Source organism: Anser anser (assembly GCF_964211835.1).
Source record: "Anser anser genome assembly, chromosome: 2".
NCBI lineage: Eukaryota > Metazoa > Chordata > Aves > Anseriformes > Anatidae > Anser > Anser anser.
In genome coordinates this window covers 38,498,305-38,516,264 of record NC_139721.1, presented here as the reverse complement: position 1 = coordinate 38,516,264, position 17,960 = coordinate 38,498,305, and the positions used below count along the sequence as shown (strand labels likewise).

The window sequence follows — 17,960 nt, the reverse complement described above, 5'->3', positions numbered from 1 at the left end:
CAGGTCTTGCTGCAAAGTTAGATCCAACTTTGAGGCTAGATGAGATATCTCAGGTTATTATATACTAGATTTTGAGTATCTACAGCGATAGCATTCCATCATCTCTTCTAGTGTTTCACCAGCCTAATAATGAACATTTATTTCCTTGCGTCTGTTATGTCTCAGAGAATCATAGAATATCCTGATTTAGAAAGGGCCCACAAGGATCATGGAGTCCAACTGCTGCCTCCACACAGGACCACCCAAAAATCAGACCATGTGTCTGAGAGCATTGTCCAAATGCTCCTTGAACTCTGACAGGCTCAGTGTTGTGACCACTGCCCTGGGGAGCCTGTCCCAGTGCCCGGCCACCCTCCCTCTGGGTGAAGAACCTTTTCCTAACACCCAGCCTGACCCTCCCCTGCTGCACCTTCATGCCATTATTCATGTCTCATTCTATATTTACACACCTCCAAAAAGAGTTTGTCTTGTGCACAGTCACCCATTGTCAGCTGAAGACTCCAGGCTCCCCTTCAGCCTTCTCTTTTTCAGGCTCCGAACTAATTCTTTGAGTCCCCTCAGTAGAGGACTGGAGCATGTCAGTTTTTTTATAATGTCAGCTTTTTTAAACCTAATCAGCTTTTTCTTTTACAACCTCCACAGGAGTCATTTTAGTTTATCGGTGACTTTCTTGTGCTGAAGAGCCCCCAGACTGGACACAGAACTGCAGCTACAGTATCTCGTGTTCAGAAGAGAGGGAAAAAATTGCTCCCCTCAAACTGCTTTATCAAAACGACAGCACATGTTGCTTGTCCTCTGGGACCTTCAGTCATTTTATGCAAAGCTGCTTTCTATCCAGTCATCATGCACCCTATACTGTTGCAAAGTGTTAATCTGTTATCAGTTAAAGGGCTTTGCATTTGCCTTTGTTGGACTTCATGAAGTTTCCTTTGGCCCACTTCTCTATCCTGTTGAAATCTGGATTCATAATGTTGAGAAGAGGTTTAGTGCCTGGTTAACTGCAAACTCAGTACTGAAAAAAATTGGCATATGATCAGTGAACATTAGTGATAATGTCACCACACTGTAAAATGTCACTGTGCTAGCCATTTGTCGCTTGTCCCTCAGATCTCAGACTTGGCTTCTGCACTTGGACACAGCAGCTGGTTGTGCGTTGCATGATTTGTCTATTGTAAATTCAAGCAGTGCTATGAGCAAAGCAAATTTATTTTGCGTTGCGACAGAAGCATGAGTCTGATTATTCATCCAGTCTCACCCGAAAGAGTGTAACAGTCAGTCAAGTCAGTAACAGCCAATGTTACCTTCTAAAGTCACTCTACAATGACTACATAATAAAGTTTTTCAACAAGATCCCTTGGGAAGCAAAGCAGTCCATGAGGATTGATGCCATTAAAGGGAATTAGGAACTGTGAACAGTAGTGATGAGAAAGAAGCAAAGATATCATAATCAAAGATGGAAATATATTGCTTGGCTCATTCATGTGTTCATTCACATGTAAACTTTCTTGGGGAAAAAAAAATCAGGGTGAAAATGAGATTCAGAGTCCTAAGCCATCATCCTAAGCCATATTTTTGAACATTTAACTCAACAAAAGCAAAAATCAACGTTTATGGGGCTGTGCTGAAGGGACATGTTCTGAAGGGAAATGGAAATTGAGATAGAAATGATCATCTGACTGTATTTAAAACAACTGTGGACAACCAGTGTAACAGTGAAAAATTCACACTGTCTTGCACGTGGACATCAGACACGAAGGCCCACATAATGAGCCTTTTGCAGGTTTCAAGTATAATCCTGTGCTTTTTTTCTGGTACCAAATCAGCTTTCCAATAAATAAAAATGTTTTATGTCATACAGGCCCTGAGTCTCTGCTACTGCACTAGAATTACATTGGTATTATTCCAGTCAATGCTGTAATGTGGCAAAGAATCAGGCTTTTTTTTTTTTTCACCCCCTCTAAATTAAATCAAGCCTGAACAGCACTGCACTAAATAGCCTGAAAGTGTAGCTCAGTAAAGGACAATAAAAACTCCAAGCATCCAGATGAAATAGCTTCAGAGGTTAAAAGCAGGGATCTGTCATTTGCATCATACTGGGTCAGGCTGTTTTGCACAACAAAGAAGAAGTCATAAAGTTGACAGAACTATTAGCCCCTTTTGGATAGATTACAAAAAACACCATTAGCATGCAAATAAATATTTTCCAGATGCCTTCGTGGTGTGAGAAACACTTCACAGTGGGACCACAGGGAGGATATTATTCTTGTCTGGTGCTGAGCCACTTCGGGATAGGGTTTTATGTCACCTGCACGGCTATTATTTCACCTGTCGCAGGTGAGATCTTGGACCGACTTCTGCTTAAGGTTGTAATTCTGCAGCTTCGTTTCAAAACATGATTACCATGTCTCACAGAGATGTTTGATTTTGATAACTAGATATTATTTACCTCCCATTTTTGTGCAGTGTACCCTGCACTTCCCAGAGCTGGGACTTCAGAATGGCCCAACGACCTAAAACTACTATAGCTGTGCTGGATAACAACGAGGTGCACAAGCTCCTAGCAGCAACATAAAGACTCCTGTGCAAGTGATGGAGTAAAACTCAGTATTAGAGAAAGCTGAGTTGTGTGTACATCAAAGGATGAGCTGCACAGTAGCATTTCCCCTCTAAACACCTGCACTGGGTGACACAGAGGTAACTGGGCACAACATTCTCATTATTTCTCTATCTTGTACAAGCAGCAGTGGGACAGGAAGCCAGAAAAGGATGGCATCAAAGCACTGATCCCTGATACACTAACCTTCATGCTTGAGCCAGCTGAAGTTAGAAACCACTAGCTTCCTACTGCTCTGAACCACCGGGAGAGGAGGAACGGAAAATGCTAAAGATATGTTTTTCTCCTGACATCATTTCTTTCCACAGTAGTTCACCCACCTCTTTCACGGAGAAAGGGATGTAAAAAAAAAACAAACAAACAAACCTTTTTGTTAATAGTGAACATACTTTCAATGTTTTCAGTGAAAAAATCCTGTCTTTGACTATGAATGTGTCGCTCTTGCCAAAATCAACTAAAGCTAACACATTCCAAAACAGGCGGTAGTCAGCTCTTGAGTGCAAGTTTTACATTTCAAATGAGTGAGTCCGATGCATAAGAATGAGCCAGATTCAGAAGCCTAGACACTGAAGTGCTGTCTGCAGCATACCAGCAGCAACATACATTTTTCCACTTTGCCCTGCCACATCCCTGATGCTGAGGGGCTGTTGCTACCAGGGGGGTGTAGTTATGTTCATTTTCCAAACCACCATCCCTTCTGCTCAGATTAAGACAAAGAAGGGTGGCCAGCCTAATGAGTGGTGAGCTGTGGATACCTGGTCTCTTGGGAATAGATAAAAACCACCACTTTGTTCACACAGGCCACTGAACAGCCACCCAATGGTAATTCCTTTCAGTTAAGACAAATCTGAATTCACTGTAGTGTCCTGCAGTGAAAGTACCCCACATCTCCCTATTAGACCTCTAAGCCTGTTAGCTACCTCTACCTCCATCCCAATGTCTATCTTAAACTTGTTTTGGATATTGAATTGGAATGCTGGAAATAAACATGTTTGTCACAACCTAGGTAGTGTAGGTTTTATAGCTTATTTAATAGTCTGTCACAGTCAACGTTATCTTGGTAGGAGCCCTAACACATCTATAGCGACATTTTTAACAGCTTGATACTTGTATCCTCAAAAATTCTAAAAAATTCTTGTAGTTATTTTCAGATGTGGAGAAAAAAAACCAACAACTTTGCTATATATTACAGTCATGCAGGCAGGAGTGGATTTCTCTATATCAAATATAGCTGTACATTAGCACTACAAAAAGATTTCAAAATTAACACTTGTTGCACTCAGATGCAACAGACAAAACAAAATCTTCCAGTTAGATATATAGAGATATATAAATATTAAGCATTATTAGAAGTCCACATAAGTCTCAGCAAGTTAAGTCTTCAAATAAAAAAGTAATATAGTTAATACTATATTTTCCTGTGTTTAATAATATCATGTAAAAACCTATCCCATTCTTAAGTTTAGGATTTTCTCATATTTCTCAGGGGAGTATATGCTCTGATTATAACATCTAAGCCATTGTTTTTTCTTTTTCCTTTTTTTTTTTTCTTCCCAGAAAACAGGGACAAAACTGGTTTCCAAGTCAGCATAATTTATCCCTAAAGGGGCAAGAATTCTTACTCAAAATGTACTTTGAATAAACTTGTTACCTGTGTAACTTGTTGTGCCAAACACTTTATAGATGTATTCATCTTAAAATCAACTTCACTTGGAATATTTTTAACTGAGTTACATTGAATTAGAACAAATGTTTCTGCTAGAAACAATGCTTCTGCAGAAATACAATAGTAATTGGTCACAGAGGTGAGAACAGGGCTATAGCTTAGTCTCAGCTTTTGCTGAATAAGTGAAGAATTCTAAGGCAAAAAATAAAATAAATAAAATAAAATAAAATAAAATAAAATAAAATGGACACCTCTGTTGGCAAGTATATTAGATTGGCATTGTAAATGTAAACACAGACATTTCATAGACTAAAAACAATGTTATTTCCACACTATAGCAGAAAAGAGCAGCTTTGTTTCCAAAGATCCTTCTGGCATTGTTTGACAACTGACATTTATATGTTGTAGCAAGAGTGAGGGTGTAGGTTGCCTGTTTAATGAAATATACAGCACCTCCTGAACAGTGAAACATTTTTTTTGTCTTCTCTTCTTTTTATTACATGCAGCACCACAACTTCTCAGGATTGAGAAAGGTGGGGGAAAATGAATGACCGAAGTGGGGGGGAGGAGGGAGGGTGGAATACCTGTTTTCCTGGGCACAGCGAATTCTGCAGCCTTCTTTAGGTATCACCAAGCCCAAATGCATCCTTAGCCGACAATTGGTGGGCCCTGTGTGGGGCCATACATGAGTCCCTGGATGCATTACAGAATACTTGATCTGCAAGAAGAGAGAGAGGACTTCAGCAAAGCCATTTTTACAAGCATACTGCTACACGTTCAGGACTTCATAACATCTCATCCACGAGGACCAACCAAAACTGCAATGTCACCTTTTGTTAGTCTCGGCAACAATTGACTGATTTCACATCCTGAAGGTGTACAATACTACAAAAAGCAAGTCTTGCGGTGTGCATGTGCATACTTTTTATTTTGTTTAAAATAATCAGAATTGGATGAAATGGAAAGATTTACAGATGCACTTGTTTAAAAGGATGGACCACAGGAGGCACAAGTCCTGTGTTAGCTGGTGGCCCCTCTCAGATGACAACAGGGTTGTGACAGTCACTGGCAGTCTTGGCTGCAGCAACTATGGGATGGCGGAGTTCAGGTTCATAAGATGAGGGAAGCAGGCAAAAAGCAGGATCACTACCCACAGGGTTCAGGAGGGCAGACTTGGTCTCCTGAAAAAAATCCCATGAGATACACTGCTGGAGAGAAGAGTAGTCTAGGACAATAGGTTGATTTTTAAGGATCACCTCCTCCAACCTCAAGAACAGTTTATCCCTACGTGCAGGAAGCATAGAGATCCTGAAAAACTGAAATATAGAAAGAATTCATACAAGAGAAGAAAGCATGGTTAGATCAACCAGGAAGAATACAGAGACACTGTGTGTGTGCAGGGAAGAGGCTAAGAAAGGCAAAGATAATCTGGCGTTGAATCTGGAGATGAAAGCAAAAGGCAACAAGAAAGGTTTCTACCGGTACATCAATAAAAGAAAGTCTGGGGAAAATGGGTCTAGAGATGGCTCTGCTGCTGAATGTGGCAGGAGATTTGATGACCAAGGACATGGAAAAGGCTGAGGCACTAAATGCCTTCTTTGCCTCAGTCTTTACTGGTAAGACTGATCTTCAGGAATCCCAGGCACCTCAGAACAGCAGAGAAGCCTGAACCAAAGACTTACCCACAGGTTAGGAAACATTTAGACAAACTCAACAAATTGTTTCGTTGACCCTGATGGGTTTTACCCGTGAGTGGCGAAGGAACTTACTGATGTCATGAATCCATGCACAACCTCTGAAATGTCATGGTAACCAGGGTAGGTTCCTGAGGACTAGAAGAAAACAAACGTTGTTCCTGTCTTCAAGGCAGGCAACAAGGACGATCTGAAGAGCTACAGGTCAGTCAGTTTCATCTCAGTGACAGTAAATAATCCTGGAAGCCATTTCCAAACACATGAAGGAAAAGAAGGTGATTGGGAGCAGTCAGCATGGATTTATGAATGGGAAACCATGCTTAACGAGCTTTCTACAGTAAGATGCCTAGCTTGATGGATGAGGGGAAGATTGGTGGGTATTGTTTATTTCAACATTAGTAAGACTTTTGACACTGTCTGTAGAATAACATCCTCGTTGACAAACTGATGAAGTAGAAACTAGGTAAACTGACAGTGAAGGGGATGGAAACTGGCAGTTCAGCCAGGTTCAAGGAGTTGTGATCAAAACACAAACTCCAGCTCACCAGAGGTATACCCCAAGGCTCAATACTGGGTCCAACACTGTTTAATAGCTTCACTAATGACCTGGATGATGGGACAGAGTGCATCCCTTGGCAAGGACAGGAAATTGAGGAGAAAGGGTTGATACACCAAATGTTTTTTGCTGCCATTCATAGGAACCTTGACAAGATGGAGAAAGGAGCAAACAGGAATCTCATGATATTCAACAAAGAGAAATGAAAAGTCCTGCACTGGGGAGGAGTAACCCCAGGCAGTACTACAAGCTATAGAACAACTGTCCGGAAAACAACTTCACAGAAAAAGAGCTCAGGCTCCTCGTAGAGAACAGTTTGGATGTGAGCCAGCAACGTGTTCTTGCAACAGAGAAAGATAACAGCCTCCTGGGCTGTATTAGGCAGAGCCCTGCCAGCAGTTTGAGGGAGGTGATCCTTCCCCTCAGAACTGGTGAGACATCTTGCGCGCCCAGTTCTGGGCTACCCACTACAACAGAAACATGGACATCCTGGAGCAAGTCTAGTGAAGGGCCACAAACATGATTAAGGGACTGGAACACCTGACATATGAGGGGAGGCTGAGAGAGCTGGGACTGCTCAGCCTAAGGAGAAAGCTCAGCGGGGATATTATCAATATATATAAATACCTGATGGGAAGAGTGAAGAGGATGGAGCCAGACTCTTCTCAGTGGTATCCAATTAAAAGCAAAGAGGCAATGCACACAGATTTTGGAATATGGGTAATTCCATTTAAACTTAAGAAAAAAACACCTGTTTTTTCTGCAACGGCAATTGAACACTCGAGCACGTTGTCCAGAGAGATTGTAGAGTCTCGATCCTTGGGCATTCAAAAACCTGACTGGACAGTGTCCTGAGCAACATGCTCCAGTTTACCACGCTTTGAAAAGCGAGTGGACTAGAAGATCTCCAGAAGTCCCTTCCCTTTCTGTGGTTCTACAACCCAATGAACAAGAAGGGTGAATATCGCGTAACAGTGGTGAGAAGCACCTTTTCAACTGAGAAATCTGCATTTCAGGATTGGACAAGGTATCTTTGATAAATCTTGTATTTTAGGACATTGCTAGCTCTCCAGCTTCAACAAAATGAGCAGAAGAGAATGTGTATCTAATGCCTTAGCTGTTCCCACCATCTGAGGTTTCATCTTACCAGCAATTCCTTATAACAGCAAGCAATAAGCTCCAGTGGCTGGGGTGAACACGGATGCTCTATTCCGCTGCCTCTGCTACAGTGAGATACGTTAGGCTTGATTGCCCTGTCAGACCCTAAAGCAACCCAAATAACTGCTACTGCTGGCTATGCAGAAAAGTTATTCATACCCCACAGAAATACTTTTATAACCCTAATAATACTTGCATTGTGGAATGATTACTGCCATGTATGCTATCTGCCCACGCAGATCAGTCTAGAAACTACTGTGAGTCTCATATATATATATGTGTGTGTGTGCGCACTCTACTCAAGTATTATACAAATATTTAAACATTCCTGAATCACACACAGGTTATACTATGATTGTAAAGTAAAACTCTTACAAGTTTTACCCTGGCATACTGGGATGAAAAAAATGATGAAGAAAACAGTAACTTTCCTCTCTGGCATAGATCTTTTTTCAGCTGTGGTGTGACAGTTTTCTTGGGGTTAGCTGTACTGACTGTGATGACCTCTTAAGCCACTTAGGACTAGATTTAGTAAGTTATTACTATCGGTTGACCCATGGTAAATAACTACTTACCCAACGTGAGCTCCCTGTGATCACAAGGGAAAACGGTTTTACTAAAAATTCCATACAAGAGCTTCAGCTAATATATTTTATCTCGTATTTGCTGAAGGCTATTACAGTATTAACTTCATTGTGTGTCTGAGCCATCATTGAATATATTAAGGTCATACATTCCTCTGTACAAATTTCTTAACATCACCTTCTCACAGCTTTAGGAATTCGCAAAAATGAAGAAGTTTGCCAGGTACCTGCCCTCTTCGGCAGCCTGTAGCTTCTGGGAATCTTTCCAATAAAGCACAAGTTTTCGGAACACCTTTGCAAGCATTCTCGTTTTTTCTTCCTGGTGAAAATAAGAGATCGAACATTCAAAAGTGCAATGAACAAACAGTCCCTTGTTTTCTACTTTGCAGAACAGCAACAAAGCTGTCAAAGAGCTGACACCAAAAGAGGTAAATAATATCATACACATTTTACAAATTATGCAACTGCAAATGCTTACATATTATAATATTAGAGTAGCCTGCCACTTCTTTGCTTTTGAATTATTTGTGAGAAGCAGGCTTTCTACCATTTTAAACATGATTCTAAAAGTATGGTTATACTTTTATTAATGATTAAGTAGATCATTAAAGTATAATCATTAAAAAGACAAAAAATGCCACCAATAGGATACCATTTCAACATCTGATTATATTTTTGTATACCTTGGCTTTTAATATTTTATCTTACAGTACTCTTTCACGTGTAAAGTCTTTTAAGAAGTTCAGGTCATTCCAGTAATTGAGCCTCCCACTGCAAAGCTCAGAGACAAAACAGCAGGCTTATTAAAGCTCATATTCTATTTGCCCATACCATTTCTGAATGATGGATCTCACCTAGCTGGCAACACAATATTGAGGATATGTCTTCTCCTGCTTTTCTGTCTTCCCTCAGGCTGATCTGCACATGCATTACCATGCAAAATTTTGGCAGCCTTGCCAGGAAATTAGTATTACCCTCAAGGGATTCTTAGAAGTGCTCATGGGCTACATGGTTTAGAATAAAGAATTCTTGTTCACTGTTGCTGGGGTCTCAGACACTATTTTATCAGATCCTTTCTTCGGCAGACTTAAATAATAGGTACAGTGATTTAAAAAACTATTCCAGAAAAACTGTGTTGATATTCCTTATTACACTATATTAATGTGAGAAAGTGAAACTAGGGAAAGAGAAATACAAAATGCTTTACCTTGTTGCCATAAAGTAAACTGACTCCAGTCTCCCTTTTCTCGCAGATTCTCATCCTCAGGCAAGAAGAGGCTTTTTTTCTTATCCATCACAGCAAGCCCCTCATCCCGAATAAGTTTCCAATTTTTTTCTAAGGACTGTTGTGAGAGCCATGTTAATTCACTGAGAACTTACTGCATTTTGCTTTAGTGTCTTATTTTTTTCCCACCATTATTAACTTTTTTTTTTAATTTAAAAGTACTTTAAAAAAAAAGAGTTCATCATTATCAAGTTTCCTTATGTCAATTCCCTTATGACAAGTTAAGGCAGGAAACCCAACTTTCATAGTATTCTTCAGATTCAGTTACATTTGTATTGTAAAATTTCAGTAATCCCCAGCCTCTTGCAGATTAGGCCTCACTAACTTGCTTTCTGATTAGCCTAAGGGCTCTTTAACAGATCATTTTATGTTGCAAGCTAAGAAGAGTATTGATCTTCTTAAACATAGCACATGCTACCTGGAAGCACTCTTGAGACTAGAAAACCACTCACATAACCTGAAACTCCAAGTGTTGACAGAACATCCTAGTTCAAAGAGGACAAATGCAAACATGCTACTTAAGTTGACAGTTATGATTTAAACCTTCAGAAAGGTTTGCGAAGATTCGCTTGCACATTCTAATGCTATTGGAAGAGATCAAATACAACTTGAAATGCCAGGTGACAATTTATGGATACAACCATTAAAAATGTGTAAGCTGCCGTGTACTTCATACATACCAAACCCACAAGACTGTGGAATTAAGATTTTTGTTCTCTGCTGCCTTAGGACATTCTACTTGTAGAAATCAGGTACATTAGAAACCTTGTATTCTACCAGTAATAAGTCATTTTAATGTTACAGGAAGATAAATGAAAAACCCACTGTGTAACAATGGATCTGGATAATAATGATGTGACTTCCATTTCTCAGCTGCTTACGTTACTCACTAAACCATATTTTTGGTGAATAGTTTTCATTTTTCCTTTGTGCTCTTGAACAAAGCGCTTCTGTAAGACACTTTCAATCAATTTCAAACTGAAAATAGGCTAAAGTGTGTTCCCACATTGCCTCTTTATATGATGCGTAAAGCTGAGTAAAACTCCAAAATCTTTGTAACACAGGTCAGACGAGGTAATATAACTGCCCCTTTTCAGCCATATGGTTATTAGCTTTTCACCATTTAAACAGTTGCATTTTCCACTTCATTTTTTTTTTCAATTAAAAGTTAAGCTGATCCTGCAAAGTAGGTGGTACATTGATATATCATAAATGGTTCTGAAAACAGCCATGGCTAGAACATGATGTCTATAATACAGTGACCATCTCCCAGTACAGCAAGCCTAAAAAGGCTAAGATCTATGAAAATTAGGATTGTGCTGGTGTTATTTCAGTACTCTTTTTCTACCTAGCAAATTGCGTTCTCTCATCCATCAGTAAAGGGGAAAAGCACTCATTGTTTTTCCTGCTGCATTCATCCTCTTCTCTCCCACTGATGAGTTCCCATAACACTCCTTTAACAATTAACATTAAGTAGAAACATTTTCAAGAATATCTTCCTAAAACTGTTTTTTTTCTGAAATGCAGGTTACAAAACAGACTGAAAATTTCCATCTAATCAGAGATGAACAGGGGAACAGCGCTGGTACTGATTCAGCACTATCGTTTCTACACAAGGAAATACCAGCTTGCATACCTGAATTTGTACTGGCTGCAGAAGAGAAAGAAGAAATGAAGAAGAGAAAGAGAAATGAAAAACTTGCATTTATATAGGTTTCAATTTAAACTGATACAGATCAACAAAATTGGAAAACTTTGAAAGACATTACAAGTGCTTCTCTGTTTCCTCAAACTCCTAACCCTTCTCCTGAAAAACAAGAAGGTAAGAAGGAGCTTTCACCCACACAAACAAAAAGATGCATGAACAGCACTGGTGGTGCAAGGAGATGCACATAATGGCAGCTTTGTCACCTCTAAATTTTCCACAAGTGACAGGCTGAAAGTCAACCTGCAAAGTTGTGTGTTTGTCCTTGCCTTTTAAAGCTCCTTCCCTAGTACACTGGATACAAAGCAATTTGAATACATATCATTGATTTTGAGCCAGCTCTTCAACGGTTTTAGATACAACTGCCACTGAAATCAATAGTCTCTCTGTACTCATGAGAAACTGGACCCCCACCTGTAACACATACTGATAATGCTTTACTATGAGCGATAGGCAACTCCTATGTAGAAAGGAAGGGGAGAGTTACACGGGTTCAAACACAGCTCAGCCTTGATATCCCTGATTTTACAGACTCTTAGGCCAACATCAAAGGGCAGGAATGGATAACACCATTAAAACATAGTGGCTAAGTCCAGGACGTGGACTTCAGGCTACTGAACCAAGAGCTAGCATCTACAGAAAAAAAGCTAAATACGCTCATGCTGCATAATATGTAGGGACGCAAGCCTCAGGCTGCAACAGATTCATATTGTGTTTGGTGCAAGTCTTGATTTCAAGTGAAGAATCAGGTGGCAAGCAGCACTTGGAGCATATGTACTTGTTTCCTACCAGCTGATTCCCATAAACCTCCATATGGCTTTTTAAACACAGTTCCTAACAATAATGTAAGTTTACAGTTGCTTTACATCTGGTAATAGTGTAGATTTTATTGGCAAAGAAATTATTGTATTTAAATAGGGATTTCTTAATATTGCTTTATTTTTATGTGTGACTGTATTATATTAAAAAATCCTTATTCTGTGCTGTCAAACCTTTTTCAAGGTATGGTCATAAATGCCACAGACAGAGATTAAGAGTTTACTACCCCTCACGTGAGGCATAACTACTGACCACATGTGCATTTCAATCCATTGGACTATAAAATAAAATCATGGTAGTGTCTCCACTCCATTTCACTTTGTTACCAATACAGAGTAAGAAAGTATTCATGACCGTTACAGTGCATTGGCTGGGGACCTCCAACACCTCTGGGCAAGGGTCAGTATTTAAAGCCATCCCAAATAGGGTCCTTGCACTAATCTGGTCACTCACAGTGCTTAAACATCAGCATGCATAAGCATTATCTCTGCTCTTTTCAACGCAAGGCTTCCTTAAGGCATCCAGCCACACTTTAAATGCACAGTTTAGTTAATTTTTGCCATCAAATATGAAGGTTTAGATTTTAGTAGCCAAACAATTGAGCCCTAGCTGTCAGTCTACAGAAAACATGGATTGTGCTGTTGCCAGTACTTTCATTCTCTTTCTGTGCTTTTCTTGCTGCACTTGAAATTTTTAACTAATAAAATCTAAACAATCAATGAAAATTGATGACACAAGATCTACTTTAATCAATAAGCTATTCATGGTAGTATGCTGTTGGCAAAGCATCCTCTGGGTCATTTCCAAAATCAAAAGACACAACATAAAAAAAGGACAAATTTACCTAGGTCATTTTCTATGCATTGTTTTCAGCCTGGTGAAAAGTGTCTAGGATCCAATAGTTTTGTGCTGCTTTTATTTATTCATTTATTAACTGAGTACCAGAATACAAAAGAATGCTCTACCAAGGTTCCATAAAAGATACCAGAGATGATGCAATGACTCTGTAACACTTGCAGAAGAAAGCTAATTGCCCCAAGGGAGGAGGATAGGTTTTCTAAGATAAAAGCAAGGTTTCCTTTTAGCTGAGCTCAAACAAGAGTTTCTTGACTCTCCAAAGTCCTGAACTACCATAGATCAGAAAATTAGCAGAACACATCTACATAAATCACTTGATATGTTTCCTAATTTAAAGGTTTATAGTTTCCGTTCTCTGAGAAATCAGGCCCTCCTTCCCATTCTTTCAAGAAAACTACAAAAATAACATAATAACACAACACACAAAAAAATTAAGCATTAACAGGCAGCGAGAGAGATCTACTGCTGCCAGCATAGTAACATTAACCAGGATTTACCACCATCATACACCTCCTTTTAAGTGTTATTGAGACATTCTCATTCTTTATAACATAGTCAAGCCAGGTCTGTGCTCTAACACGTTACTGACTACAGCTGTGCTGGTTAACAGAATGAGCAAAGACAGAGCTATCAGAGTATGGCAGAGAACCTTTAGCATCGCCTCTGCTAGCCACAAATAAATCCTCCATTAGCATTGTTAAGCTACCAAAATATCGAAAGGAGTTTGTTCATATTCAACAACAAATGGTGAAATACAGGGAGAGAGGGTCCAGGCTTCCAATGCTTTGTCCTTCATGGAGAAATTTTCAATGTCAACTTCCATCATTTGGATTTGGAAGCATTTCCCACACATTCTGCACGAATGGAAGAGGAATGTAAAGAGATGAAGTAGCAAGAAATAATTGCTGGTTGTTTTTTGCTGTGCGGAATGTAGAATTTTTTTTCTTAATAACTAAAGCACATACAGAGGCTTGAATGTTTCAGAAATCAATAAAACAAATGTCTTCAAAGATTGTTTCTACTTTGTGCAGAATGCTACTTCAAATTTGCACTTGCAAGTGTTTATCAGTATTAGAATTGAGCCTGCTCTCTTGCACAAATTCAAGTACTTTTTGAGTTATGGGGGAAACACAACAATGCAAATATATATATTTTTTCTGATAACTTATAGTTTGGATTTATACTTTCAACTTTGAAAGGTATCTTGAAAAATGTAAAACTTGTTGGCCCCTCAAATTGAGATACATATGTAAATAAATCAGCAGTCAGACTTGATGACCTTACTAATAAAACACATAAAATTTAACACAAAAACTCTTAGTACAACGGAGTAAAGAAGCTTCAAACACAGCAGTTCCAGTTTTATTTTTCAAATTCTTATTTTGGTATACTGAATAAGAAACATTAAAGCAGCACCTATGAGAGGCAGTTTTGCTGTGGAGATCAGGGTGAATTTCTAACTATGTGGTTCATCTAAAATGTTCTTCTACGAGACATGCAGAATGCTGATCCAAACCAAGTCCTCTACATATGGTCCCATACATCTGAAAAAAATTCTTTCAAGGTGGAGCCCTGGCCATTTTATAATAGGAAATTCAATTTTTTTCATCCTTCAAAGCTGACTGTCGCTTCCCACCAATGGCGGGGGGGGGCACACACCTTTACCTCTGTGATTTAGAGGTTTGGATGCTCTACATGTAAGAGTCACTAAAACATCACTGCAGACACCTTTAAAACATTATTAATATGATTTGCATTCTTTTCCTTTTGTTTGGCAACAGTACAAGAGGCTCCAAGTCCCTCTACCTCCTTTATGTCAGGAAGTACTTATTTTTACACATACCTCAAGAATGAGTCGAACACATGCACGTTTCAAATTTTACCACATGCTAGTCCACAAAGCTTTTTTTTTTTTTTTCCAAGAGTGAGATTACAGTTGAGTAATTACTCTTTAATCTAAGTTTCCTAACCTCATTTATACTGCCATCAGAACCATAACAAGGAGTAAACTTTTTAAATTTCTTTAAAAATAATAATTCTTTCACAGTAGGTTTCTAACATGTTATGTAACTAAGCATAATGAAACAAACACACTGAGTGAAACTGTCTCTTCAAAGAAGCATTTGTTTTTAAATTATTTGTGCAGAAGAATTTTGTTAAACCACGTTAATATTCAAAGCATATGCAAAATGGGTACTTCCTCCCCTTTTAAAAAAAATTATTACTGTTATTATTATTTTCAAATTATGAAAGATTTGCCTAGGGATCTCTAGTTTCAAAAATATGCAATTTTGAAAATATAAATTATTACTATGAATAGTAAACAAACTACATGTTTTATATCAAATAGAATTTTAGTTCTTTAAAGTTTTTTTATGTCATTATCTTTTGCTGAATCCATCACTGGGAGACAAGTTTACACTTGTTTATCTTATGCAATTAAGAGATCCCAAAGAAGTCACCAAGTATTATATAAGGGACAAAGAGCACAGCTTTTTCTGACTAACTAAAAAATTCACAGTGGATGTCCCAGCCATTAGCAGAGTTTGACATTATTTTGCATTTAAAACATTACAGTAGTCTACCATGAAAATTTTGTATTTAGTAATGTCCTCATCATCAATTATTAAAACATCTAAGCTCATTTTATAGTATCTTAGTTAAAACTTGGGCTCAGTCTGAGACTGGTGTATGGTACTCACAGGCAGCAATTCAGACCTTATGAGTATTTTCTCTGCTTTGCACCTTAGATTACAGTTGTTATTAAAAAAGAAAAGAAATTGAAGTAAACAGAAACAAACTTCCTTACCTTCACCAGTTCAGTATAACCAGTTTCCCTCGCTGTCCACCAAGGCTGAGCTTTCAGTCCCTTGACGTTGTAGAGGGAGCGCTGCCAGATCGATGCAAAATGACCTCTTTGATATCCAAGTTCATACCACTTGTATGCCTAGGAGATTGCATTTGTTATCAAACAAATTCATATCAGCTAACATGCCATAGAAAAACTTAGGCTCCTTTGGTAAGGTAATAGGCTATCTATTTGGATGCTGGGGATATCCTCCTAACGTACAGTAATAAGGGGGAAAAATAGGGGGGAAAAAATGAAAATCAACAATCCTAAAAACCAACAATCCTAAAATACATCAGTCAGACACAGCTGTCTGGCTCAACATTAGCAAAACAGGATAATCTCACAGTCATTCACACCACAATATCGGTTAGTAACCTAGGTGTTCTCCTTGGACTTGGGAGATACAATTGTTTGTCTTCTTGGTCAGCCCTGGTTTCTCAACGCTTCATTTTTACCTATGAATTAAATATTTAATTTAATAATTTAATAAAAATTAAATGGCTCCCTTCTACTACCAACAGGGATGCTGTGGCAATGAAAACAGTGCTGACTTTGTTATATGATTGCATATATACTTCTGAGTTTTCTTTAAATATTTGTTCTCACACCAGAACTGAGCTGATGCTACTCATTTTGCTTATTTCCCCCGTATTTCATGTAGTAAAAGCTTACTGACGCTCAATGCCAGGCCTTAGTTCATCTCACTCTCCCTTTCCACAACTTGCTTTACCATTCTATATCAGCTGCAAAAGGAGCTCCTGCAAAGAAAGCAGATAATGCTTGGAAAGAAGAGGTCAAACAAGAGTAACAGTGGTCCACGAACAGAGGAAGCTACATACAAATATCTCCCTCCTGTCCAGCATTGCTTTTTTTTTTTTTAAAGACAATGCAAAAACAAAAATAATAATAATAATAAAAAAAAAAAAAAGATATGCCAGGTCAGCTAAGCAGGGAGATAGAAGGACAAGAAATTCAAAACAGGAAAGAAGCAGGCAGCAATTTCCATTCTAAACAGAAATCATCCAAAAACCTCATTACCTGGGATCGTCCAGAGTCCCTCTCTAGCTATACAACTTGAAATTCACACCTTCCCTTTCCAAATCTCCTTCAGCGAAGTGTCACACATCCAAACTCAGACCAAGCTCTCCCACTTCTTCACCTAATCTGATATTTATTGTCTCGCTCCACATTAGACAGCCTATAATATCAACTTTGTACTTCCAGTTCATACTCTCCCACACATTATTATTCTTTCCCTGGCTGTACCCACCTCCTTGCCAAGTTCTCAAAAGAAAAGAAAACAAACAAACAAAACACACACACACACAAAACCAAACTCTACACTTTTCTTTCCAACAGGAACTTGCAAATCTGGACTAAACAACTGAAAAACACTATCCCCAACAGTCCTCTTTTATGGTAGTTCCCCTGCATGACTATTTATTACTTGCATTTCAGAGTCCCTTCTTCTATTCTAATTCAAGAGCAAATGCCAGTTGTCCATTCATCTGCCCACATTTGATACAAAGGCTAAAAAACTATTAAAGGCTTACTGAGGCAAAAAGCACAATACTAACTTTTAAGTTAAGAAGAATCACCTCATGTATGTGTGTTAATGGAAAGTAAAATGTACAACCAAATAAGCCTATTCTAGGAGAAGACATTCATATCTGCATATTATTTATGCCCTCCTTGAAGCCAGTAAAGTAGAAGTAAAACCAAAATATTTTTTGGATACAAGCTGTCATGAGAACACTGTGTCTTACTATGACTTACTTTGTATTAGCAATCATACAGTAAAGTAAACAAAAACTACTGAAAATTCTTCACATAACAGATTATTTCTAAAAAAAACCTCGAGTGTCATCTTATACATTTACCTATAGATCTTTTCTTTCAGATACAAGGTAAGAAATAAGTTATGGTATTTTTGTTTTCAAATATTTGCATAACCTTTTATACTGTAACCATAGATTATTTTTGAGAGTCTAAATTTTCTCCAAGCTTTCAGAGAATGTGGTACTCTGATATTTATGACTATTGAAGTATGAAGGAAAGGTTGCAGTAGAATGTTGTCTTACTCTATGTATCTGAAGTAAGGAAAAGCACCGTGGATAAACAGAATAACAGCAGACAATATAGAAGATTTCATCTTTTTCTCTAAATAAGC

The 17,960-nt window shown here is 38.4% G+C and overlaps 1 protein-coding gene across 11 annotated transcripts in view; it reads right to left on the bottom strand.

The window, feature by feature from the left end:
- Nucleotides 1-17,960, bottom strand: part of ASPH (aspartate beta-hydroxylase) — a 113,650-nt gene that overhangs the window by 5,245 nt on the left and 90,445 nt on the right. For all 11 annotated transcript variants that reach the window (XM_083823856.1, XM_083823860.1, XM_083823861.1 and 8 more), the window contains 4 exons: nt 15,749-15,886; nt 9,480-9,615; nt 8,500-8,591; nt 4,865-4,998 (listed from right to left, as the gene is read on the bottom strand). In XM_083823856.1, coding sequence (XP_083679982.1) covers nt 4,865-4,998; nt 8,500-8,591; nt 9,480-9,615; nt 15,749-15,886 — 500 coding nt within the window. The remainder of the gene's footprint in view (nt 1-4,864; nt 4,999-8,499; nt 8,592-9,479; nt 9,616-15,748; nt 15,887-17,960) is intronic.